The 27,207-nt window shown below is 54.5% G+C and overlaps 2 protein-coding genes across 2 annotated transcripts; one reads left to right on the forward strand and one right to left on the reverse strand.

Annotated features, from left to right (window-relative positions):
* Positions 1–788: 788 nt before the first annotated feature.
* Positions 789–6,249, reverse strand: HER10_EVM0003598 (uncharacterized protein). Its single transcript, XM_035482930.1, has 2 exons — positions 2,366–6,249; positions 789–2,256 (listed from the first exon to the last, which is right to left on the reverse strand). The coding sequence occupies exons 1-2, from the start codon at positions 4,256–4,258 to the stop codon at positions 1,795–1,797; spliced, it is 2,355 nt and encodes a 784-aa protein (XP_035335848.1). The 5' UTR covers positions 4,259–6,249; the 3' UTR covers positions 789–1,794.
* Positions 6,250–20,264: 14,015 nt separating this feature from the next.
* On the forward strand, positions 20,265–20,706 carry HER10_EVM0009615 (uncharacterized protein; the record flags this gene model as incomplete). The annotated part of the gene is made up of 1 exon (XM_035479099.1): positions 20,265–20,706. Exon 1 carries the CDS (start codon positions 20,359–20,361, stop codon positions 20,704–20,706), a length of 348 nt encoding a protein of 115 aa, XP_035336409.1. The 5' UTR covers positions 20,265–20,358.
* Between the last annotated feature and the right edge of the window lie 6,501 nt (positions 20,707–27,207).

The raw sequence follows: 27,207 nt of genomic DNA on the forward strand, positions 1-27,207 counted from the left end.
TCATTTCACTATGTCCTCTCCATTAGCAAGGCACCGCATCTTTCTGTCTACATACTCTGACTGCCAGTTCACAAGCATGTTTCTCCTTCTTGGATATTGTGACTCACAATTCGGAGGACTGTCCTTCCAGTCTGATATAACAAGCGTACTTTTAGATCTTCAATCATGATCTGTTCTAAAGCTACTGTATCCTACCACGTATTCCCACCCCCAGCGGCCTCATGCTCAACACTCTGCCTTCGTCTTGGAAGGAGGCCGTCTATAAGCGATCCTGAAAGCGAACTCATGCCTGTAACCCCCACTACCCCATCGAATACTCATCATCGCCAACCCGTCCTGCTCGCATCCTCCACTCTCCCATAAGCTACGCATAAAAACATCCCGCCTCTTGGCAACCCCAGCCCGTGAGCAGGGTTCACACACCGGAACCGAATCCTCCTTCACGACGGGTGCCCCAGATTATGCAACACGAACGACCCCACTCATCTCGTACAACACCCCCCCCCCCCCTAAACCCGAAAGCTCAATCCGAAAGCGAAAACGACGACCGTACCTGAAACCGCGAAACGAAATGAACCACCGACCAAGCTCTTACAAGATGGATCACTTGATCGTGGTAAGTGTTGAAAGGCCACCATCATTATGCGTTCGCGGTCACGGTCGCAGTCGCATGGTATGGGTTGTGAGGTTGAGAACTTGAAAATGATGGTTGTCACGGCAGATAAGACGATGATAAGGGGGAGGGTGTCGCTCCGGTGGTGAAGGCGTGTCCAAGGTATGTGGCGGGGTATTGAGAGCATCACTAACATAAATTGGAACGCAAGACTCGGTCCAGTCACGGCACGAGAGAGAACAATAATGTGTGAGCAATGGCAGGTTATTTTGTCTTCCCATGCTACCCTAACTAATCAAGCCAAATGGCCGAACGCTTCTGCTAAGTGACTGCGTCCATGTTCCCAACGCCCATTGTATGAACCGGTACCTATTGTGTCACGAACGAGTCGATGCTTCAATCAATCTCAAGACTCGGTTCCTCAACTTTTGTCCGTTCCAAACCCAACCGCTACCGAATCTCCACAACAAGCCTGTCAATACCACGCAGCGTACTGGGGTAGTTGAACAGGTCGGGGATCCGGTGCACACCCTTGATATCATCCGCCTGAGGCGGACAGAGACAATCTCATGTCATCTGGTATCATCCCATTCCAATAAAGCAAGTATTCGATGGCCCGTATCCCTCTAAGACCCCTAATGTCGTGTGCTGGTGGTCCTGGATCCTCTACCGTGCGCGAAAAGAAAGCTCAACGAGGAGCAAAATACAAATGACAAGATAATTCGAAGCGCAATGACAGCCGCTGTTGAAGGTCAAGAGTGAAGGTGCGAGCGAATTACGCATTAAAGGAACTCCTCGTATGCAGATCGATCCTGAGTGCCCCCATCCGAAAAGGAGACTCGATCCCTCGACGCTGCGTTGAGCTCATCAATGATGGGCAACGAATGAAAGACCAAGAAAGCAAGGCTGTTTTGTTTGTTTTCCCAATGACCCCCGAAGAATGCCTATCGTATGCTCGGGAAGTCGCGAAATCGAATGGAGGGCCATGGATTATGAACGACTCTTTGAACGCCTCCCCGCGATGCCATGGCCGTCCCTGGCCTTTTGGCGTCGAATGCCATTAAACGCCAGTGTCCGAAAGATGAGATGAAATAGTTTTTCGTCCAAAAACACAATCGAGAAAAGTCAAATGACGAGACCGCAAAGACGATCGCGATTACATGGTGGAGCGAGCGGCGCCGTTAACCCCTAATTGCTGTTGCCGCATGAGTCTCGGTATTGAATGGGAAGCGCTCCTGCAGTTGCTGGGCGTACGGAAATTCATTTGGCGACGTACCGGCGAAAGGGAAGCCACCCACCGAGGTCGAGGGGGAAGCGGACCTCATTATTGCTGGGGTGGTAGCCTGACTCGGACGTTGGTTCGCGGGTCGTTCGCTTTGCAAAGGTTGACTGAGTGGAGATGAGGCTGGTGATGCACCGTAGGATCCCAGGTGCTGAAAATAAGGGTTGGAGTCGCGAAGGTGGAAGGCGTGGTGTTGTGCGGGTCCGGCGTGTTGAGCTTGGTGGGCCATGCTGGGGCTGCCGTTGGAGCTCGAGCTGGTGCTGTTGGATCCACGGGTCGCGAAAACGTCGTCAGCTCCGTCGAACTTGCCGTTTCTCAATGTGCCATCCTTAATCTGCGGACTGGACTGCTTGGAGCCGAACTGTTGATAGCCAAGGTCAGTACATGCTTTTTGGGCTGAGAGTGGGCGATCGGTGAGGGTCGGTAATGAAAGGGTCGGACATGGATGATTGTTGACCAGAAGTACGTACAAAGCAGTATTTGTTGACCAATTCCTCGTATGATGACGAGGCAAGGGAAGGGTTGGGGGAGTCGGTGCCAGGGACAGTGGGCTGCTTGACAACCGGCTTAGAGACAGGGGGCGCAGTCACGGCCGGGGCCGGCTTCGCCTGCTGGGGCTGTTGCGCAGGAACGTGAATCTTGCGATGGCTCTTCATATAGAGACCATCCTGGTTGCGGTCCTTGCCAATGGTGTCCTTTGCAGCCTGGACAGCAGCAGTGAGGGAGGCACCAAAGTCGTAGCGGTTGGAGAAGGCTTGTCCACTGGGGGCAGTCAGTCGGCTCGAGAGGTTATCGCTAGCCAGATTGCCGGTAGACTTGTTGATCTTGAGGCGAAGTCCAGCAGTCGGGCCTGACTCGCCCAAGTACTCGTGGATGGGCTGGTCAAAGTTCAGCTTGGACTGGTTGCCAAAATCATCGAAGCCGACAGGCATGGATTTAGGCCGAGGCGCCGAAGAAGGGCTCGAGCGGCGGTTGCTACGTGGGAGCGCCGGGCGGCCAGCGGCGCCCTGCAGGCCTCGCTTGCCGTTCTGGGGCAAATGCTTCTTGCGGAAGTCGACCTGAAAGTTGGTGCCGTTGTTGTTGTCCCAGTACTCCTGGCCATTGACGTTGTACTTGATGCAGAAGAATAGCGTCTTCGTCTCGAGGTTAGCCAGGTCGGAGAGCTTGATGCTGAACGTGAATCGGTCCTGAGCGACATGGTCGTCCTGAGCGCGAACCTCATGTGAGTATTCGGCACCGACCTCCGAGGTTGTCTTCCAGTAGTCCAGAGTGAATCTGCACGTAACGTATTTCTGGAATGCCAGGTTGGCAACTGCAACGGAGCCCAATAAGTTCTTTTGGTCGGGTGACAACCAGACCCTCTCGAGGCGGACAGGCAGGGACTTGCGGATGGGGGTATCGGCGGGGTGGTTTGCCGTGACGATCTCCCACTCGAATGGGGGAGTGCGAGCGTTCTGACGTTCCTCTCCAGGGAAGGGGTACTCGGTATCACTGTCGTAGGCGTCGACCGGCGAGGATCCGGCACTGACAGCGAGCGGCCGATCAACCTGGAGGAAATGGCGTACGTGTTCGAGGTGTGAGTCGAAGTGAACGGCCTTGGAAAAGGTCGGGGTGCCAGGCATGCTGGATGGCCGCCTGCGAGCAGAGGCGGGCCGGAGTGCGGGTCTGACGAGCTCTCCAGACTTCTTGCGTACCATTGGCGGCTTGTTCTCGAAGTTGTTACCGTCCGAATCGGATTCTGAGCCAGTGATGGAAGCCGACTCCATTACTATTCTGGGCTCGGTACTAGATCTCACATGGTTGACGCGGCGGGCGACCGTCTGAGCGAGGGCGTCCAGGGAGCTCGTGCTGAAGCTGGTGGGCAAACCCTCCTTGGGAAGGTCTTCCTTGGTGATGAGAGATAGTGCGGGCTGGTCGAGCTTGGAGCTGGTTGGGGAGGCTTCCCTCTTAACGGGTATTTGGCTGATGATGTCCTGAAGCTCCTTAAGATTGTCAATCTGCCTTCCACGCTCTGCGACGTCCTCCTCTTCGCTTCCCGAGTCGGGTGGTGAAATGATGGCGCCCTTGGGCATGCCTCGCTCGTCTGTCAGTGGCGGCGGTGATTGCCTCACACTGCTGCTGTTAGTGGCCATGCCCTTCAAATCGTCCGACGTCCCTGGTGGTGTAGGTTGGTCTGAGTTGCCATTTGTTGTGGGAGCACCTGCTGCCGCTGCCGGCGTTCTCCTGTGCTTGGTGAGGTATGATGCTGACCTTGGTAGTGACGGTCTGGGGCTGGACTGGAAGGAGGGACGTCTGCTCACGTCGGGCGATGACGGTGCTGAGCTTGCTGGCGATCGGTGGTGGGAGGGTGGTGTGTAAGGCATTCCCGCGGTTGTGTACGGAAAATGTGGTGGATGAAGGTGTGTGGTGAGGAAATTGGTATCGTGCGCCCGGCACGGCGTCAGTGTGGCGGCTCGAGGATAGTGGCGGAAAAGCAAATAGGTATCAATTCAGCGAAGAATTAAGGTGAGAGGCGGAGCGGCCGAGGATGAGCGACGAGACGCTGGTAGGAAATTAGGATTTCTGTGTTATTGGAAGGTTCCCGTCAGCTGTGTCGCGGCCATGGGAGGCTTTAGGGTTATTTAGTCGGGTAAGGAAATTGGTTGTGGTGCATCTATTCCGATGACTGAACTGATAAAAAATAAGGGAAGAAAACGAGGTAGAGAGAGTGGAAAAATTCAAGGAAAGAAAAAGAAGCTAATGGCTGTAGCGTTGGTGGCTGTGGGAAACGCAATTCCCACGATTAAGAATCAAGAACAGGACGAAGGAAAGAGGCAAGGCTGAGAAAGTGATATGGCAATGAGAAAAAAAAGGGAAAGTAGTAATGATGACGAAGGTGGTGATGTATTTTTTTTGTTGTTTTTACAGGTGTATTACGTTCTTGTGTAGGAGTCGCAGTTGACCACTTACATGGAGGGAGAGAAAGGTCGATTCAAGGAAGGCGGGCGACTGTCGAGTTTTCTGCTCTGGCAATGTTCCAGCAACAGGGCAAGAAACTTCCGTCGTGTGTTTGGTGACGAGGAATGTCGGTAGCTGGGGAGGAGGGTCCCGTGGAGATGTCGTCGAAGCAGGTGGAATGCAATGACGAGCTGGGGAAGGACGGGGACTCGAGTGTCTCGAAAGGAAGAAGGGGCCGATGGGAGGCTCAGGCGAGGCGATGAGACGTCCCTGCACGGTGGCTTGCGAGGTTCGTGGGGATCGTATGGTCGGTCAGGTTCTGGGTCGAGCTTGACTGATCGAAAAGAGGTAGAGGGTTGAGGAGACCAGCCGAATAGGTGCAAAACTATGGGGGTCAATCCTTTCCTTCCGTGCCTTGGGTCGTGACAGAGTTATGCCGTTGACTCTCTTTTTTTCGGTTGTGATGTCTCGTTCTTGGACAGGATGGGATTGGGTCTGTCCGTGTTGGAATTCTGTTCCTGCTCTTGCTTCGGGATGCAAGTGTCGTGTGTCAGGAAAGATGCAAGAAAGAGCAACGAGAAGTTGACTATCTCTTGAGACGACTTTTTTGTGCTGTGGATGTTGAGGATGTTGGACTTTGGTGTTTGGAGCACACAAAGATTGGAGAGAGAACAAGCTGATGGGCGGCTCCGGAGGGAACGGAGTGGTTTTGAATGGCGAGCGAGTTCCGAGCACCGCAGTCCGCGCCCAGTACAAAGTACCTCAGCAGAGCGTGGGAGACTGGGGGGCGGTAGCCAGGTGTGTGTGTGGTGTGTGGTGTGTGCCAGTGGTGGTTGTGTGCAACACCACCGCCGCTCCCAGCAAGAAGAGACAGGGAACGAGGAGAAAAAAGCTACCGGTACCAGGCACCTCTCAGTTCGGGTTGGTCTGGTCTGGTCTGGTCTGGCTGGCTTGGTTTTTGTCCCAGCACACCCACAGTGCCATGCCACGCCCCCAGCAAGAAAGAGACGAGCGAAAAGACTAGGTAGGACTAGGACCAGGGTCAGCGATGGGCTGCAGAACAGAGCGGCGACAGAGAGAGAGCGAGTGCAGTAGAGGAGAAGGTGGGAAATGCGTACGATGTGTGGCAGACGCCAGCCAGCAAAAGCAGCCACTTTCCCACCTCTCTGCACACAGATATCCGTACTCCGTGCCTCTGGTGGTAGTGCGTGGTGTGTTCGTACACGCCCTCTGTTCCCAGGCGGCGGGAGTCGTAGTAGCACGTACCTGATGGTCAGGAGTATCCCTGCAAGTGCGAAAGACGGCGAAAAAATCCAACAAGACCAGGGTGGCCATCGGGGGGGTGATCCTTGGTATGGGCGTGGACGTGTTCGGTCAAGCAGTCAAGCAGGGGAGGCCGGGGGAGAGCACCGGGGTGTGGTGGTGGTGGAGAAGGATGTTGAGTGTGGGAGAGCGAGAGAGAGAGACGAAGAGAAGATGAAGGCGAGGAACATGGCGCACAGCTGCTGCTGCACCTCACAGCTGCTGCGAGGATGAGCAGCAGCAGCAACAGAAAGTGGGTACATCAAAGAGTACGTACTTACTACGTACTTCGCTCATGGCACCGGGGGAAGGAGGGAAGGAGAGAAAAAGGTTGGGGTGTGGCTGGAGCAAGATTCAACGCTAAGCAGCGCGGCGGCGACGGGGTGTGGGGCCCGCCAGACCAGACCGAGAAAGGAAGAGCAGGGAAAAAAAAATTAGGAAAGAGCGACCATCCAGCAAAAAACTAAACAAGACGAGGCGACGCTGCGTGGGATGGTGGCACGGAGACGGCAAGCCGGCTGGGCTTTGGGCTTTGGGCTCGACAATTTGCTGCTTGCGTTGAGGACCGCCCTTTACAGAGAGAGTACTCACGTACTGAACATAGGTATCAGTTGGGTACGGATATCATTCTACATGTCTACTGTGGCATGGCACTCGACCTGGCTTGGATTGCCTCATTCTAGGTATTCGTCCATCAATCCATCCATAGCTATGCAGAAGACACAGAAGATGCACTCGGGCACTCGAGGAGCTCCAAAGTACCGTCTGCAGAACGTGAACATGATCGAGGCCGCAAGGTATCCTGCCCGGGGGAGCTTGCTGACGATCCAGGGCACCTAAATCCTGCATGTCCATCACCGCCGCCAACACCATTTGCTGCCTTTCCCGTTGTTGGTCGTCCACCATGGAGAGAGGTGGAGGAGGCCGACACGCACGACACGACAAGAGTGCTCCGCTGCAAGTTACCTGACACTGACGGTCTTGTATCAACTGGAGGTGGGGGTTTCCATCTTGGCCATGGAGAAGTGAGAACCTGAGAGGAGAGAAAACAGGATGGCGTTGGCGTGATGTTGGTGGTGCAAGAATGGCAGACGAGCGCCAACGAAAGCCAGAGCGAGTATCTGTATCCATACGTATTCTTAATTATCTGTAGGCGCTGGCAAGCCTTGCTGCAGTCACGCCCTCCCTCCCTTTCTTTCTGTTATCTACCATACGTAGTACCTAAGTATGCTTCTCAGTTTCTCCTTCGCCTCCCGCGAGCCCCTTCTGCCACAGTTTAGCCAAGTACAGTAGATTGGCAACTGGCCCAAGACTTGGAGAAGCCCGAGGCGGAGGCGGAGACGGCGGCGGGCTGACTTGGGAGGCTTGAAGATGCGGGTGGTTGATTCCAGGCCTGGTCTTGCAAGTTGCCCGGGCTTGGTTCGCATTGCATCTGGTTCGTGCCTTTCCTGCCAGTAGGTATGTATTTCCTTGGACGAATGAAGAAACATGTGTGAGATGGATGCATGGGTGTTTGGCCACTGGGCAGAATCTCTTCTAGATGAGCACGGCAGATGTCAATTGGGAGGTGGGATGAGAGACAAGACAATCGTCGCTCTCTCTGAATGTCTGTTCCATCTTTCCCCCCTCCTTTCTCTTCTTCCCGCAATGATCGATGGCTGCTACCGGCCGGTACCGTTGAGGCCGTCCCCCCTCCGGTATCGAGGGTTTCTGGGTGCGGGAGGAAGGACGTTGAGGTTTCCGGTAGAGTCAGATCAGATCAGCGATGACCGGGCCCTGGCCATCCACCCACTCACCCCACCCTGCCTGTCATGTCCATAATCTCCACGCTTAGCCAGGCCTGGCACGCCTGTCCGTACTCCGTACAGATATGCGAATGCTGAGCCAATCCATGTCGCGACGACGCGCAGTGCGAGGTGCCGGGAGCGGACAAAGGTTGAAACATGAAGTCGCTGGAGGAGAGCAGGGACAGGCGGGGAAAGGTGAGGAAGCCAAAGTTCCGTCCGGGGAGAGGCTCATAAGGTATGCTGTAGCAGGGGCGGGACGGGAGGAGTAAGCAGTCCGGTCTGATTATGCTGCCGCCTTGGTTTCTTGGTTCTTGGTCTGAAGTGGTGGTGGTGGTGGTGGTGGTGGTACACGTCTTCTCGGTCAGGCACTCTACCTAAGGTAGACTGATCAGTGATGGGAAGCAAGTGGCAGAGCAGTTGAGCCACAGCAACCAGACACAGTACGGGAAAGAACGTACCGGGGTGACTAATGCACAGTACAAAGTAGACCATCGTTGATAGGACAGTACGGATCCTGGGTGGGTGCTTCCTTCTCTCCTTCGCAAAAAGAATAGGAGTGGAAAACTTCAAGATGCGCTAGCAGGGATGAAGAGAAAAACGTACCGACTGGGTCAAAGGTGGGAGAAAGAGACCGGGGGCAGGAGCAGGGACAGGGTTCCTAGTCAATTTAGCGTTGGTGCTGATGTAAAATAATGGTTCCATCATTCTCTCATCAAAGAGCATGACAACCCGCAGAAGCAGCTCTCTCTCAAGAGACTCAAGACTCGATAGCTTCGATAGTGGTAACCGTAGGTACTCCATCATGTAGGGTAGAATTGGTATGGAGCCTGTCTGTACGACACCACTGCTGCAGAATGGCCTGAGGTTTCGATTCCCGTCTCAGTCATTCGGTGCCATAGAAGAAGCCGGAGAGCAATGCAACGTTGAGAGTTGTCGGATTGGCATCGAACTGCTCATGCCGGAATCGTGCCCGTAGAAGCTATTGGCCTATCCTATCCGTATCCGTAGTCGACACTGATACATTGTCGAAGATATACATCTTGGCGCAATGTGCGGGAGTCGAGAGTATCAGGTCTGTCCTTGTCTCGTTCCAATATCGACCGACAAATCGAAAAGAGTTGGGACGAAGAGAGTGTCTAAACTTGGCATCCCGCCGCCTAGCAGAGCATCGCGACGCATCCAGTCGGCTCAAGTTTGCAGGTGGTTGGAAGATTGAGGCAGTTGACGATCAAAGTGTTTGCGGCTCCAGCCGGACATTGGCCTCGAGAGTTGTTGGCCCGGCACTACCCCATACCTGCCTCCTTGAAGTTGTATTAGCCTTTTCCTCAACAGTCTGTATCTGTAGCACCGTGTTTCGGTGCTTGGTGATGCTCCCACCTCTGCTTGCTCTAGCTGATTTTACCCCAGACCATCAAGCCGCCGTTTGGTCTTGATCGTTCTCAATTAGCTTCGCCATGTCTCGAATCTCCTTTGCATCAGTGGCCGCCATGCCGCGGCATACCTCATCCCGTACGGAAGACGCTGTTGGCAGGGCGGCCGGTATGAGAGAAGGCTGTTTCCATCGTCATCGTGCCGGGGACGGAGATTATGGCGCCCTCTTGTCTCTCTCTGCAAAGTCTGAGGTGCGTGCCTTCCCTCCTCTCCCGGCTCTCGCTTGCCTTCGGCACTGTACACTTGACACGGCCCCACGTTGCTTTCAACACGGGCAGAGGGCAGCATCGACCACCCCCAGTCGGCTCAGCCCAGGCCAAACAGCCCAGGCCCATGCCGTAAAGAAAGAAGCGAAGACGCAGGCACAGACCGGCGCAGGCAGGCCGCTGCCCGCAGGCGAGCAATGGCAGGCACGGCAGGCACTGAGGCAGGCAAGGAAGGCATGGGTTCACGTTTTAGAAGCAATTGCCCTGCCCTGCCTCCAGGTACCTGCCCTTGCCCTGTCCCTTCTCTCCTGTCTGCCCGGGACCGGAACTGACGTCCTTGCCCGCGCGCGCACACCTTGCTGTCGGTACGACTTGACCTGCGCGCACTGCTTGCGACACCCAGAACAAGCCATAGAAGGGACAGGGCAGTCTCGTAATAGACGAAACAAGCCCCAACCCTTCCTCCCCAGTACCTTACCTAGGTATTATCCCCCCAGCACAAGGAGGCTTCCATTGTCATTTCACGATGCTCGTTTGGAACACACACGGATGGGGAAAACCAACTCTCAGGCGCAAAAGATCCGGTGAAAAAAGTTCGCAAAAGTTTGGGTCGAGGGAAAGAATGATGTCATTGTTGATTGAAATTGTCATTGGCGGCAGGTGCACCTACCATTGTCGTCGCGTCGTCCGCCCGCTCTTTCTCGCTTGACTGGGCAGTTAGCTTGCTTCCCTTGCCTCTTTTGGGTGCGTGCCTGCCTCGCAGCTCCAAGGCGAAGACGCAAAGCATCGTGAGTTTTTTTAAGTGGGGGAGAGGAGCTGTCCTTAGAGGTACTCCTCGTCGAAACAACACTTCACTCCCACTCCCTCTCCCACTCACGATCCAGCCACACCACGACGTGTGGCCCACGACGGGTGCACGATTTCTCGGGTCGCTAGCACTCCCTTTCTATCCGATTCGGCCCACGATCCATATCGGCGGATAGCAGAAGCCGCACATTACATCACCTTCAAACGTTTGACCTTATCTCGACCACCTCGTCTTATCGGAGACGTTTTACCGGTATCTTCCATCCTTACCTATGGAGTAGAGTACGTTATCAGGAATCTCGAAACCACTAAGCTGCCTGACTGGATGTCTTTTGTACGGAAGGTGTCATTCTGACTCTTGTCGGGCGAGGCGCGTCTCGGTCGCGTCTCACGGTCAGCATGCCTTCTATGCACCCTCTACTTTGTCTCTCCAAGTACACCGCCAGCCTGGTTCCCAAAGACATTGACTGTCGCCGTCGTTGAAGAATGGACGTGGCCACGACTCGAGCAACCGTTCGATATCGGTCCCAGCCCTGCTCAGCTCGAACTTTATCAATGATTGGGGCAGCCCACCTGGGGATTCTGGGAATACTTGACCCGCCGTTGACACGCAGCAAAGACAAAAAAGAAATGGCTCCAGTATCTGCCCCCCGCGGCCCCGTTCTGATGATCTGATCGGCCGGCGCCCGTCCGCAGACAATAACGGAGCGAAATAAGGCCATGCCCCCGGGTCCTCGCCTGAAAGCAACAGCGACACGAAGCAGAACCAATGGTGGAACCAACACTCGAGACACTGGACGAAGATGGGGGATGGGAACATGGATGTGAAGGACAGGGAAGGGACAAGCAAAAGAAGACTGGTAAAGGGAAGAAAAAACGATACCTACCATTTCGGTCCACATTCCAGCCTTTTCCCACATTCCATCCACCATTTCTCCAAAGTAGTTGTCCCCGCAAGTTTGCTCTGGAACTATTCTCAACAAGGCCGAATCCATGACAAACATCAAACACTCCTGCGAAAAGCTTCGTTTCCTTTGGCTATGCTATTGCTTTGGGGGCCAATCTCCCACTAGGTACTGGAATGCACTTGGAAGCAGGAACAGGCCAGGGACGAGACAGGCAGAAGGGTCAGAGTCAGTGTCGGACAATACCTATTGCTGCGCCCTCTTTTTTTCTGGGTGCGGGTTAAGTTTTGACGGCACGTTTGTGCGTTGTTTGCGCCGGTGTCTTTGGAAGCGCTAAGACGACGCCGACCCGCTCTGTCGCTGATGACTGATGAATCCAGGGAATTGTGTGTCAGAAGCGGTACGAGTAGTCAGTCGCTCTGTCAGCCACAGGTTGCAGCTGGGCTAGGGCTGGCGATAGCAACGACACCGATGCCGGCATCAGCTTTTATCGATGGTGGCCGTTGGTACGAGCTACTCTACCGGCGACTGGTATGGATGGCATAGACATTGTTGATGCTGACGGTAGTAGTGTAACTACGAGAAACTCGACTACCTATAGTCCCATATGCGGAGCGGCTGCCTGCATCGAGAGCCAATTGACGCATCTCCTTGCGATTAGAGACATTGGCTCCCACCCTCCATACAGGCGGCAACGGCGTGAAGAACTTTTTTGTCGTCAAAATGTCTCATTCCAGCTAAGAAACGGCTGGGCGAGGGTTGAGATAGACCAGCATGCTGCTACGTGTGAATGAGTCGCCCGAGTCGTCACAGAAATGGCGCAGATGCATTGTGGCACTATAATTAATGCGCTGCCATTGCTGATGGTTGCATTGGCGATGGCGATAGCAGTGCATTTTACTTGTGTTACTGTCACCGCTCTCTTGAACACGACTCTTGCTTCACTGATGCTGTTGGGCTGCCCTTGTGCATCGGCGATGAGCGGAGCACTGAGAGGCAAATGCTTCTCACAAAATGTCTCGCCAATGACAACAACTCGTGCTCCTTGCAAAGTACGTTTCGATTGGGGTAAGAGCAGGCACCGCTATGGGCATTTGGCGGCTCAGGTATTGCCCCAGAAAGAACAGACGAAGCGCGAAAGCGACAGCAACAACACAACACGCACGGAGCGTATTCTCAGAGTGGCCCGAGCTGTCGGCGGCAATTCTCACTGGATGTGCAGACGCTGGATCACCAGGATTGTTTTGTTGGATGATGTATCGGACGCCTTGTTAAATGCGACGTTTGTTGGCTTGTAAGGCCGACGGAGTATCTGCATTGCGGGCTTTTTGCTTCCTTTTTTTTTCACTTTCTCCTTAATCCATCTGAATCCATATTCATCGCTTCAGAAGTGGGGACCGGAAACCGGGGCAGGCCGCAGGCCGTTGGGATGGGATTTTGGCCTGGAACTCTTGCCCTCGCGAGTCGCCGTAGCACCGCAGCACCGCACCTCCCGCATCCACCGCACCCGTGTTTTGGGAAAAGACGGAGACGACGGAGAAGGAGCAAGTGGGATGGAGTGTGGAGTACGTACCTACTTAGACGCGGAGACGACGACAGGATGGGGGATGATTCAGCAGGAAGGACTCAAGGAAACGGAGTCGTCCTTTACCAACTTTCACCGAAAAGGAGGGAAGGAAGCATGACTGACCAACCAGCAGGCGGTATCGTGGGAAGGACCCAAGGCTGTCATCGCAAAAAAGAGAAAAGGAAGGAGGGAAGGAGGGGCAGCTGTGGAAGGAAAGAGCAGGGGGGTTCTTCCCCCCACCTGATGGACTCAGTCTGGCCACCCCCCACCAAAAAAGAAACTCACTAAAGGAAGGAAGGAAAGAAACACACTTGGAGCCTTGAGGTTTCTTCCCCCACCAAAAAAAAAAAGTGAGAATGAAGTCAATTCCCGCTGCAACATCACGTCGCCCGCCCCGACCGCACTCCACCACCCACATCCACATTATACCCACAACCACATACCATCGCTCGTTCACGGACCTCACCGGCACGGGCTCTCTTTTGCACTCTCTCTGGTGCGCGGAGATGCCGCTCACTGCTCCTATGCTTATCCATATCCATTACCATCGGCACCGTGTCACCTCTACATGCCAGCCAATACCATAGCACCAGCTGCTTGCTGCTACACCAAAGTCTACTGCCGTCGATATAGTCCAGGTGGAACTTTCAGGACAGGGAATGCCTTCAAACAATGCCCAGCAAAGCACCAGGCATGCAGAAGAAACGCAGCAAGGCGTTGGCGCACTAGGACTAGCTGTCTTGGACATCAGCAGAAATCATCGCAGGATCGAACGAACACTACACGCACCCATTTTCCGGCCATCCTATCACCATATTCCATCATGTGTAGTATCAAAGCAATTTCACCCATCAAGATATTCCTCCATTCAACTCTCCAACGCCTTCACCCTCACGCTGCATCATTCCGACTTGACCAACAAGACCAGGTCCGCATCCAACCAAAATTGGTATTCGACCCCTAGAAACCCTCACTCTTCTAGTCAACGCCAGTCGTCCATCCAGTACTGTGATACATCAAACGTCGGGCCTTTTAGAGTTGCAGCTGGAGAGTTCCGCCATACCAATGCAAGCTCGTTCCGTCGCACTCTAATATATTGCCGTCGTCATCCCAAGAGTCGTCTTACTTCGCCGCGGCTTCGAAGCTTGAACCGGCCCTTAGGTGACTGCGGTCCAGCCCGCCCGCCACTACGAATCCCGAGCGTTGCTCGTCTGGTTGATGTGCCATCCTCTGGATCCGAACATCGGCACCGGGGCCACTGGACGGGCATCCTCGCTCACCACCTCCGTCTTCACCGGATCAATCTCTGGCCCAGGCGCTGAGGTCTCCGTCAATAGTGAGAATCCCAACCTTCACACGATATTGCCGCATTTTCGGATGCCAGAGGTGCATCCAATTTAACCGTTGTACCGCTTCGGGCGGGGACCTATCGAAATCTCCAGTCTCCGCGCTGTGCAACACTCCGTGCCTTGCGTCTTGACTTTTGTTCTGTCCAGCAAGCAAGGAACCCCACTACGAATACAACAAGAGATCAATACTCGCTCTTGTCGTCGCCTTTGGACTTTGGATTGCCAGGCAGCCTCTCGTCTCCCTCAGCCGATGGCTTGTGCGCAAATGCAGCCTTTTCTCAGATCATCCAGTTGAACGGACGGAGTACGGGTCTCCACTGGCCCTTGTTCCCCATTCCCACTCACATACCTAAAGTACCTACATCCAGCATCCACTTCTATGCTCACATCCGGCACGGAGTACGGAGTAGGGGCTGCGACTGCTAGCACTCACAGCATGCACCCAGCGGCATGCAGCAAGGCATGGCTCCGGCCATTGTGACGAGTGGGAGCCGCAGGGGCTGAGGACCAGTCATTGAACTGCATGGCCTCGCTTGAGGCGTAGAAGCCCACGTACGCCACCGCCGTAGGTCCAGTCAAGCCCCTTCACTTACTTGAGCTTCTCACAGAGCTACCTCTGTCACAATCGGTTTGAAGACAGAAGGGCATCATCAATCAGCTTTCGGCCTTTCGGGGACTTCTTCGCCCAGGCCCAGGGTGTACGACATGGGTATCGAACGATGCAAATGCTCACTGACCCCTTTCAAATTCGTGCAGAACGCCCATCGACATCTGAAAGCGCCATGGCACGCATGGCAGGATCTCTCTGGTGGAGAATCGCTTCACCAAGAGCTCCATCCGGCTGCGCTTCAGCCTTCAGGGCATCACGCAAACTGACAATCCACCTCGCTCTCAATCTCGCCTCTTATGGATATCAGCGCATGTGTCAAACTATTACTCACAGCTTGCATTCTGGGGAAACATGCGCGAGGTGCCCTTGGCCCTTTGCCCCTCACTTTCTCTCTTATCATCTTCTCAAGCGAAGTGTCCACTGTATGACATGGTACGTTGATTAGCAATCGTGCGCATTCACTCTGACAGATGCCTTTGCCCAACGCTCACCTTCACCCAATTTGGCCCCTCGACGGTCAATGGATGCCGGATCACCTTGGCAAGAAATCTGGAGATAGGGGACCCGAACGATATCACCCAACACCAACAACTCGCACACAGCACAAAGCTAAGAGTGGCCGGCGACTCAAGGGGCTGCATCTCGCAGCCAAGCGTCTTGTTAGCGCCTCTACGCTGCACACCGTGGTAAGATTCGCGGTTGCTTGCTTGCTCGTCTTGCGTGCCATCACCGAGGCACGCCTTGCGCCTTTGGGTTAACGACACCTCCCGGGCACGTCTCACCGCGTCTCGTTATCTTTGAAGTCGCAATCCGAGATGCCCAAAACGCACATCGCTTACCCCTGATTCGCTGCGCAGTCAAGGTGGCCCCTGCCACCCTCACCTAGTCGCCCATCGAAAGATGCTAAATTTGCCCCTGCTCATGACATCTCAACAAGGATCTCATCGTGGCCCGCCCGTCACTGAAGCAGCAATCCTCGAACAAAGCACGCAAGCCATTGTGCAAGCCACACCTATCGGGAGCCGGATGGCGGGGCATACTTACACCCTAGGCCGGCTTCCATCTCAGTATCCGTACACGGGGATCAGCAGTTCGGTGGCCGTCTATCAATCAACCGGCCGGATACCTGGACGGCCCGTAGTCGACGGCTCAAGGTAGAGTGCGGAATCCCTCCTACCATCGCTCGATCCTCAGAACTGCCTCGCTCCAATTCCCTCGCTACGGAAATCGTTCGGTCTGACGTAGAGCTTGCGCGATGTACGAGACCTGCTCAGCCAACTACGGTAGCGAAACCAACAAGATCCTGCGGGGTGACGAAAGAGATTGCGTCAAATACAATGGAGATGTTGAATGCTAGCCCCAGGTCACACATCTGTCACATCAACTGATCTGATGTTGACTACGAAGAGACTGATGTTCGCCCTGCGCCCTAGGCTTCTGATAAGGGTCCCTTGGACCTGGTTCCGAGAGCGGACCCGAGACGTAACCCGAGTCGACAAACCTCACCCCGAGCATCACGCAATGATCTGATGGCACACATTCCATGTCACAATGGCGTCTCTGTCATTATTTTTCTTCTTGAGATGGGGGATGGCGCTTTTTTACCGCACGCAGTCTAGCTGCCTACTCCGCAACAGGTCCCCTAATCCAACGAGACCCTGCCGACCTTTATGTGCAGAGGACCCTGAAGTCTACCTAGCTGCAGTGGCCGGCCACCTTCTGGGCGAAGATCGACACAGAAACGTAGTCAACGGCTTTGGGATACGAACTGCTCCAGTTACCCTACCGCAGTGCGGATAACTCGCGTGCTCGCTTGAGCTTCGCGGCCGCGGCAAAGTCATCCCTATGATCGTCGAAACTCCACGCCAACAAGACTGACACTAGTGGCCCACGTTTGATAACATCGAACCGATCATAATCCATCTGACTGTATCGAGATGCGAAGCTGCAACATTGCATCAAGAGAACGCAATCTGGCCTTGAACTCTGTCTTTGCACATGCTTGATGCGCATTCCAGGGAAACGCCGGCTATGAGCGGTGGTCTGATGGTTGACAAGGATCATCATATCATCCAATGTTGATTTCTTACAGCTTTGGAGCACCGGGGATTTTTTTGCCTGACACCTAGTGGACCCGGTCCCTCTCTGCTTCATGCTCCGGTCCTGGCAAAGCTCCTGATTCGTCACTTTGTTTCGCTGGGGACGGCTCGATGGCCTCAAATGGAATGAACCAAAGCTCGGCATCAATTTGCAGGAAAGACGAGCAACGATGGTCGAACTCTTCTGCGTATCACGAATTCTTTGTTACCACGCGGCGGCGTCCAAGGTGGCGTTTTCTTCCCCAGACAACAGACTTCTCCTGGTATTCCCAGACACCGCCCGTCCGTAAGGTTCCAGGGGGTTCAGGGAGGGAGTGTAACTTCAGACACCTCCTCCATGTCGCCAACCTGACTCTTGCAATCAAGTCACTCACTCCCGAGGCAGAGTCGAGTTTTTGGTATTGTCAGGCCATCGATCTAGATTTCGAGGGTATGCACCTCTGAAAACTGAAAAGAGAAGAAGAACACATACGCGGAGATCTCACCTCGGCCCTGGAAACATGCCATTGTCAGATCTCGGTCTACGACCGACGCTGGAGTCCGGAGACGGAAGATCATCTGGTGATGAATGACGGTCTTCAGCATCAGTGAGCGCCACATATGGCCGATGCCCCGAGCGATTGGTGAGCCGGATACACGACAAGGCGAGGGTTTGGATAAGCCCCAGACAGCGCGAACACAGTGCGACTGTCTAGATGTGGCGACCGTGCCTTTCGAACGACAGAGACACTGTTTTCGTATCTTCCACTACAGTAGGTACAGGTGGGCTGCGCCTTAACAAACTGCGAGAAACGAGTGCTCGCAAGAGACAAGCAAAGACCTGGCCACATCCCACGAATGCAAGCTCAACACTCTGGCACTTGGGAGAGGCGCCCAGTCGAAACCATTCTCGGGGGCTTCTTCAACCTCTTGAGTCAGCTTCAAGTCACATAGAAGAGACTCTCGAGAGCATCGATCGAAAATCAAGGGGCGGTGAGGCTAGCAAACAGCCAGCAAACATCATCTTTGGCCAAGCATCCCACGTCGCGAGCGAGTCGAGACTGGACGGAACCTCAATTAAAGTTTGTGTCTTGATCTCCACTCGGCGACGAGGTGTGGAGGAAGCCGGCGGAGCGCAGGAGTCGACGACGAGACCAGGGCTCGGCTTCCGAGTCGCTCCCGGCGCGCGTCAGCTTCCGGATCTTCCGTGCCAGGCGATGTTCAGCCCATGGGAGCAAAGTACGGAGCACATAGACAGACATGGGGCATGCCTGGCGAACGGCCCCATGGCCTCGACCAATCACAACTGCAGCGCTACATGTCTCAACGCCAACATAGTATGTGGTTGTATGGACTTTGGATCTTGAACACTGTCTGTGTCCCTTTGGCGGGGGAACAAATAGAAGAGTTCGAATCTAGGTCACTTTCTATTTTCTACAGCTCAACAGCCGCATCTCCCCCGCAGCACAGTTTGTGACCGCACTCGACAAATCAAGCAGACCAGAGAAGTATGGAATCTTGCGCTTATGTCTTCTCTGCTAAAGGGTCACGAAGGAGCCACGGCCAACTCGGAATACATTAGCCTGCTACCCAACAAGTCGCCTTTATCCTCGCAATCTTGCTGGGTTCTCCAAACCATGTGTACCTCGATTCACCATTGGCCAATCAGGCTGTCCCTCGACAGCATTCGACTCGTAGCCCGGCTCCCATTTGACGTGTCGCAGGAAGAGGCGTCGAATGCGACCATACACAGCCAGAAGGTTCCTTGATTGTCTTCAAAGCCTCCGGGGAAGAAGGAATCATGCCAGAGCGGTGTGTTTCGCCCAGAAAACCTGCCTGGAATCATTCCTACTTGTTCCCAGTACTCCGTATACTTAGCTTGCAGCAATCATCTAGCTGTAAATCAGCCTGCACTAGAACCCGGGCTCTGATGCGACTGCCTGGGCGCCCCGCAAGATCCGGGACAAAGCTAGATGACCCAACCCCAAAATCGTCAGACTTGATAGCTTTGCAGAAATCCCACGTCCTAACTCGGATGGCACGGTTGTTTGTGGGGGTATTCCAAAGATCCTGCAAGAATGCTCACGGGATCAGCTTCGACTGCACCGGCCTGGTACCGCGTCCGAGGCGACTCGAATGACTTGTACAAGTCATGACGCATTTTCAACACCAGCTGATACAAATGGTGCCAGACTTTCCACTATCAACGGTCACTGAGAGGAGCGTTTTTTGTGAGGGCGTGGGGGGGATCGCAATTACAGACGCGTCGTTTCGTCCTCGCCGTCGCCGTCTCATTACAAGGCTACATGTCAAGACATATCGCTGTTCGCCCTGTTCATCGTCAGGCACAGAAACCCAGACATGTCCATTTTGGTATCCATACGCCCTCTTCCCGTGCCACGCAACGGCTGAAGGAGGCACCAACCCGCGTGGGTCGCGAATAGAAGTGCCCCACGAGACTCCGGATGATGCCAGGTGACCGGGACGGATCGATAACGCAGAGGCGACATGCTATTCTCGAACCGAATCCGGTATTCTGGCTTCCAAGTGTGGCCTCCGGGTTTGAGATGCCGCTTTGAGCCGTTTAGTAGGCAACATGCGAATGTTAAACCCTGATTTTCCACCCGAGTTACGGTGCATATGCCTTGGAGACAACAGCTTCATCCTCCGTTCTCACCAGTGACCACGTCGTCGGCTCCAAGTCTGTCTCTGGAGAGGGTGAGGTGCTTGGTCAAGCAATCAAGTCACTCTGGTGTACCTCGCCGCGCAAGTTGGAATGCGTTGCAACCTCACAGATACGACAATGGAGGTCTTAGTCGTTTCTCGACCGATGACGAGCCCCACTGATCTGCACGAAGTTTGCCAGGACGAGCCGGGATGCTGCCAACTTTCGCACGCGAGGGCTGCAGCAATGTGGCATCCATAAAAAAAAAGAAAGAAAAAAAAAGATACCCATGGTTGTGTGGTCTTTACAGGCATGGCATTACTCTGATAAGGCCTCTCAAAGGCCCTCGCTTCAGCGGCCAGGGCCAGAAAGGGCCACCGATGAAGAAAGGTTTCTACGCTAATGAGACTGGGGAACGGAGGACATCCTCTTGTTCGAGAACGCAATATACTTGTGCTCAGTTAAGACGGCAGCAAGGATCCGACTGGCAATTTTGGCCCCCATCTCCGGTGTCAGCCCCAGAACCTCATTCCATCCGTGCCGGTGAGACAAGAAGAAGATGGCGTACAGAGTACGGATAGGTACACGTAAACGTCCCGGGACTAAGGAAGCAGGTTTATGGGAAATGAGGGCGCACGATCTGTATTCTCGGAGGTCTTTGACAGCGGCATCATCATTACCGTCACCACCATGGTCATCTGACCACAAAGTTCCTTGGAAGAAACTCGGGAAACGCAGCGTGTCGACCGAGTATGAGCTGTTGATGCGTGAGCCTACTCAAGCCCAGGGAACCCGTCCTCTCGACAATAGTCTTCCCGTATGCCGTGGCTTGCTGAGACGGGAATCGATGCCCGCAGGCTTCGGTACACGCCGCACGTAAAGCAAGACCCAAGAGTGCGGAGAAGACAAACCATGGCTGCGGTCGGTTGCTTTGAGGAGGATTTGCTCCGGAAACAGCCAACCGCAAGTCAGCATGAGCAAGGCAATGGCGATGGGAGAGTCAACATGGGCCCATGGTGCGATCTCAACGTACCATTGCACATTATCTCGGCTCGGGCGATACTCCATACTCGATACATAGGACTGCGGTCGGCTTCATCTCATCCCATCACTCCTGAGTTACAGCTCCAACTTCCAAAAGAGCCATCAACCTTGCATCAAACATGAAAGACTGCGGGCACCAAACGGGTCGTATCCACCGAAGAAGCTCAGACTGTATCCCTTGAGTCCTTTCACGTCAACATCTGGCTGCCATATCCGGAGGTTCAGATCCTCAGTGGGGGAGGGGAGGGGAGGGGAGGGGAGGGGAGGGCACTGTGGCTCTCAACTTGGAGTCTTGACTCTTCTCCAATCTCCATCTCGTCTCTCTCTCCTCATCTGTCCTGCCCCCGCAGGAGGACGGAATGGGGGCAGTGGGCACTGCGGCAGGGAGACACAAACATGGGCAAAAGAGGCAGGCCGTCGATATCCTTACTGCGCGTACACCATTTTCTACGCACGAAATCTCTTCATTGCGTCTACTCGTACATGGGTTGCGCGTGCCTACGCTGCTACGCATCCTGGAAAGGGCTAAATGACGTAGTGACCCGTTTCACGGCCCTCAGCCGTCATCGGGCATTAACGTGCAAGATCGAGTCTTTCTCTCATGAACTAGGCGCCCGGGGCTCTTAGCGGTACGCAGGGCTTAAAGTGGTCAACAATAGCCCCGTATGCCCCCCTAACCAGCCCCCCACAACGCTGGCCTCTTGCTCCAACCACGCTGCCAGCTTCGTGCCGTTGCCGCCTCAGGCGGGTGCTGGCGTCCTTTCTACAGGGGAGACCACGGAGACCACGGAGACCATGGAGACCAAGGAGACCAAGGAGGCCAAAAGAGGACTACAGGGGCGCGAAGGGGCAGTAAGCCTCTTTTCCGTGCGCTAGGAGCGTCCGCCAGAGCCCGCAGTTTCAGCAGTGGCATCCACTTCTATCTGAGGCTTATTAGCGAGCCGCGAGGAAGCCCGCAACTTGCGAGAAAGCTGTCGACGAGTCCATCATCACAGGCACTATTCCGGCGTCTGGTCCAGAGAGGCTGTTCAGGTTCTCGGAACGTGACGGGGGAGAATGACCGGCCACCGGCCACTGACGGACAGTAGCTACCGGTATTCCCCCGGACCAGCCAGCTTCTTCACCTTCAAAGGCTCGGACTGCGCTGGACAATGAGGATGGAGACGGAGACGGAGCGCTTGCCTTACAATCTTGATACCGGAGCTTTTCAGACAGAGATCACCGATGACTATGGAGTCGCTACAGTGTCCACTCCCAGATGGACGCCGGCATGGGTGGTTTGCAGTCTCCAGAGGCATCCCCATGGGCCCCCCTCGCTCAACGGCCCCTCTAGGATGCGTCTAGAGTTCTAGATCACCAATGGAACCCATCAAGACGTCTCTCTCGAGCCTCCTCCCCACCTGGGCTTTGGAAATTGCATCTGTAAATGGCATGGCCGTATCGACCGAACACGAGAGGCAATCGACAAAGCCGTGCGAAACTCTGAGTGAACTGCACCCCGGTCGTCTCACCCCCTCCCCTGGGCGTTCTGGACATGCAGGATGCTCTTGAAATCAAATTGTTTGGGCATTTGGCACACAAAACACAATGTTTACAACTATGCGTGGTGCTGTAGACACTTGCTCCCACTGCGGCCCTTTCTGACCGCCTCTTCACCGAGACCTTTTAGAGGCCTACCGAGACATTCACCTCGCATACACCGCACAACGCCATCGCAATCTAGCCAAATAAACCACCAGCCCACTGCATCTGGCATAACGGCAGTTCGGCACTCGAGGCTGTCGATGAATTCCTTGATATTTGATCAATCCCTTGCAGCCAAGATCGCCGTGTAATCTGAAGGCGGTTCGAGCTTCATTGAGAAGACGGGACGCGTACCTCTCGCCCGGGGTTCTGCCCCCAGCCGGCAGGCCTCCTCAAAATATTTCGCTTGCGCTTCCACGTATCGGCTCTGCCTTGGTTTTGAGATGCAGGCCACTCCCGCGTCTCATCAACAAGATGCTCGCATAGAGTACCAGTGATTTGCCTATCTGCCTGTCAAGGTATTCGTTCCTTGGAGATCGAATTGAAGGCGCCATTCTTTCCAGTCACGATATCTCTTATGTGGCTGAACCCGGTGGCATCGAGCCACGCGCAGCTGCGCCCCATATACTACAAATATCGCCCTAAACCAAGATTACAAGTGGTTTTGGGGTTAGGGCAGCCATCACACTTGCCATCGCCCACCACGCCGCCGCAGTCGGACTAAGAGACTCGCCACTGGCGGCTACCGTGGCTTACACCTCTGTACTTGCAGGCAGTAATTAGATTGTGGATGCCTCTGGATTTCGTTTTGGCTCACTAATATCCCTCAATAGGGTGGCCGACGTTCCATTGGACAATGGAACATCCTCGATATCTTTCATGCACAAGCTACTAGAGCTCGGGATTAGCACTCTCAAGCTGATCTTGGACAGACGCTCGATCAAATAGCGGTGAGATTCGTCTGGACTTTGTCTGAGGATGCGGAAGCTCAAATCAAGCGATATGGTTGGCCAATCTCTCTACACCTTCGAGGCTCAGACCGTGTTGGTCTACAGATCTACAAGATAGAGTTTCGTCCATTTGCCGGTGCCATACTGGAACCGTGGCCCACCTGCTACCGCGCGGACGTCGCCGTGTCGATCTTGGATGAGGCTCTTTATCAACTCTGGTCTACCTAGCCTGAAGCATCTTCACCGTGCCACAAGACCACGCGAGGGCGTCTGCCGCACGGGAAGTTTCCTGCCGTGCACGCCGTAATGAAGAGATATCTACGTCTTCCGGAGCGATCACTCCAAGCTTTCCCAACGGTCCGAAGATGGTATTTACAATTTGCCATGTGGGCCACGGATGCCCGGCCGAAGCCGCACCGACGACCCGATGGGCTGCGCACAAGATGTAGTCATTAGCATGAGGCCGGCAATGTGCATGAGATGCTAATTTCCGCACCGCAGACGGGGAACTTGTAAGATGTGAGAGGTCTTGTGATCTTTCGAGCCTGCAACGTCGGATTCTACACGCCAGCAGGGTCTAGCAAGCAGCACAAATGGCCCAGGGCAATAGATTGCATTCGTCAATATTGATATCTGGCCTAGCAAAATATTTGCGACTTGTGTGTACACATGTCGTGATACGGCTTTTCAGCCCAGCATGACAAGTGTTTACCCAGTTTTCTCTTCCATATTGTTCGAAAGTGACACCGGAATCCTGGCCGTCTGAGCAGTCGGGACCTCGGAAAACAGCATCTTCAGGAAGCATTTCCGATTTGCCAGTCATCAGGCGAAGCTGGTCATCTGACACACTGTTCACAATATAGGAGCTTAAATGAGCAACGCTTGGTATCACGACGAGGCAGTAAGACGGAAGCTCCCATCTGGGCCCTCTAAAACCTAGCCGCCACGCAACGCCTTGAGCTTCGCCATATCATACTGCCCTGGGTTGAGGAAGACGATGGTCTTCGTACACACTACTCACACCCTTTACTTCCGGCAGATATTCTCAACAGGGTTTTCGGATGGCCTCATTCCATTACTTTGACAGGAAAGTTGCACAACATAAGCCAACACACGATCTTCGGGCTTTGCCCAGACGTTCACCGGCAATGTTGCACAACAGAGAACATGCCGAGAATGAGGAAACATGGTATTTGCCTCTAATATCCGCTCGACGAGGTCGCAATGCCTCCACACCGTACCAATGGGAAGGGATATAACTACCCCGCATTCTCGAGGTTCGGTGAGTTTACATGCTGCCCGTTTCACGCCCACAGTATGCAGTCAGCCTCGGGGACTCTGATGGCATCAATATAGAATGCCATCGGCTTACTTCATAAAGCATGCTGCAAAAGACTTCGCTGGCAATGTAATGGTAAGATCGTTTGTTCGTCGCCACCCCATTGGTACTAGATGTTGGCTGACTGGGTGTAGAGCGATGGCGATGTTACACCATGATGAACCTATTTGCTAGTCATGATGGGGATGACGAGCGACCGAACGGGACTATGGAATGGCGGTTTGTTAGGACTCGCCGCGGGCAACATCTAACCAGCCGGGCGTTTTCCTCCCAGGCAATGCCATGCCCGTTGATGAGACGACATCCAGTAGGCAACATCTTCCATCGACCAACCAGCATCTCGCATCGCTACCCCACAAACCTTTACTGCGACGACAACGACGTGAAAGCTCCAGTTGGCTATGCCATGTCGACCTTGCATGTCCACGGCGTCCGGTGGCACAGAGCAGCGAAGAGACCGTTTCAGCATCGTCCCTAGTTCCCCAGGTCTAGCTTGGAGAAGGCGGGGAGACGGGCCAGGCGCTAAGACGAGACCTTTGGTCTCACGGACGTTTTTCTTTCGAGGACCATACCACGTTGGACAATGGTTCGAGCCACCGACCTTCTCTGGGCGTCGACTGCCGCCCGCAGACCGGTGCTTTTCTAAACCGTCCGAGGCGTTTGTGTTGAGGTTGTTGCTTGCTCGACGTGGTGGCGGGACACTGAAGCGGAGAGGCCGGCTGGGTTCACCGCTGTTGTCATGGCGTCTGAGTTTCCCCCGGAGCGGCGCCGGATGGAGCAAAGGGGGCAATCTCAGGATACGGCAATTCAGATTTGTTCCTGTTTGGGGCTTCCCGGGAGATCAAGAAGGGCATGCTTTTTTTGGCCGTTTTAGGAGGGGGAGGTGTGTATGTTTCGTCAACGAACTCTGGACGGGCACACGCTCTCGCACGGCATGGGTGTTTGTTGAGTTAGACTGAACTTGGCCACTATCAAGACTGATCTGCAAGTTCGAGTCTGAGTTCGACTTTTCAGGGTCCTTTCCTTGTTCAACATTGACTTTTCCCCGGGGCTGGGAACCTGGGGTAGTCTGGGGAACCGATCTCCAGCTACGGACGAGAGTTGGATTGTATGGCTGACGGTCCATGGCGGAGAGTGCTTGCGGATGTCTTGTGCTAAGATTCGTAGTAGGATACGTTACACTCCAGCCATCTCGAGTACTTTCGCCTTTGGGCAGGTACTGGAGATGTGTGGGAAGAGCTTGACGGGCAAACCCAGTTTGGTCTGGTTTCGACGCCTGCTTGGTTTGATGCCTGGCAGTTAGTCTGGCAAGAGAATGACAGGGACAATGGAGTCTGATGTGGTCCTCCACGCATGCACACCAGATATCCACGTCGGTGAGTCGTGGACGCGTATGCGAGGACCGGCAGCAGCGGGGGAGTTGCGATATCTTCATGACTGAAGCATGATCCGGGGATTGTCAACCGCATTCGACAACTGCTCTTGATAAGACGGGCGGGGAATTTCTGGGCCTCATCGGAGGCTGTAATGCAGACCGCAACGCAGCTAGATGGGGATGATTTCCATGCAGCCTTCCCCATTGGAAACATCACTGCGAGCTTAAAGGTGGAGATGCAAGTCAGTCTCTAGATCGACCCCGCCTCTGTTGCTCCCTGGGCAAACACCTATGGAAAGCTCTGGCCGTGGCAGTAGTAGTGGCAGCACCAGTTTGAGCTCTGAGCTGAAAGGCATGGAATTGTGTACCGATTCTATGTTCACGGCCACAGCCAGAGTCGCGGGACAGGGGCCGCGCCGTCAGCACACCAACTCGACTCCGGTCGAACCCAGCGGCTCTTTTCTTAGCAGCCGCCTCGTGGGACGTCTGATTGGGCGGTACCCCTCTCTCGGATATGGCGTGCCTGTTCATGGTGGCTGGATGTTCTGCCTGGCGTCCTGCCTGGTGGTGGTGGTAGCAGTGTGGCAGTCTACCAGCGGTAAGTAGTACTGAGCGGATGCTTGGGTGGGAAAGGTCCAAGGAGCGTTGAGGGAAGAGACTGTTACCGACATGCAAAGGATTGCCAATCCGGTGCTCCCGCGTCGATAGCGTCCCGAACGCGGCGATGGGTTTTGTGTGTTCTGGGACAGGACGAGACTGCAGCTTGCATGCAGCGGGGTCTTTCTCATCGCCCGTTGCTACGTTGGCTTTTGCCTGCCGTATGTGCGATGACAAAGCTGGTGTGGGTATGGGAGACCAGATGAGGCAGGGAGAGGGAGAGCAGGCAACATGGTGAATATTGAGACGAGTTGGAGAGACATGTGAATTGGATAGGCATTGGTGAGGCACTCGAGTCGAGCAGGCCAAGGCAGTCAGCGCGACGTGGACTCTGGAGAGCTATCCGCATGCGGAGGGGACCAGAGAGGGGCTGGAGATGGCGCCGTTTGCTGTTACCTTACTTTGCCCTGCTGCGCGGGGAAAGGATCAAAGGGGTACCTCAGCGGGAGGGTAAAAGGGGGTTCAGTTGCAGTCGTCACTAACACGCGAGCGACGGGAGATGTGGTGAGGGAGTTGGTAGGGCGAGACAAGCACGAGACAACGCTTGACGCGGCGAGACAGTGATGTGCTTGGATGAGGGCGGGATCTTCAGCATTCTTGTGGCGCTGATGTGAACATAACGCGGGGAAAGCTTGTAAGATTACCTGCGTTCTGTCACTTCGCAATGGCGTGTCATGGTGGTCTGGACCGATTTACACTGGGGATTGAGATGGTTGAGAACAGGCGTGAGGTGAGGGGGCATCATCAGTCTCAAGAGACTTGGTCGTTCTGGATTTATG

Source organism: Colletotrichum scovillei (assembly GCF_011075155.1).
Source record: "Colletotrichum scovillei strain TJNH1 chromosome Unknown Contig00003, whole genome shotgun sequence".
NCBI classification, from domain to species: domain Eukaryota; kingdom Fungi; phylum Ascomycota; class Sordariomycetes; order Glomerellales; family Glomerellaceae; genus Colletotrichum; species Colletotrichum scovillei.

What these genes read in the sequence shown, in the direction of transcription:
- HER10_EVM0003598 (XM_035482930.1), bottom strand. Translation starts at nt 4,258, where the DNA reads ATGCCTTACACACCACCCTCCCACCACCGATCGCCAGCAAGCTCAGCA. An exon ending in TGGTCAACAAATACTGCTTT is followed by an intron (nt 2,257 to 2,365) that starts GTACGTACTTCT and finishes GGCTATCAACAG; the next exon opens with TTCGGCTCCAAGCAGTCCAG.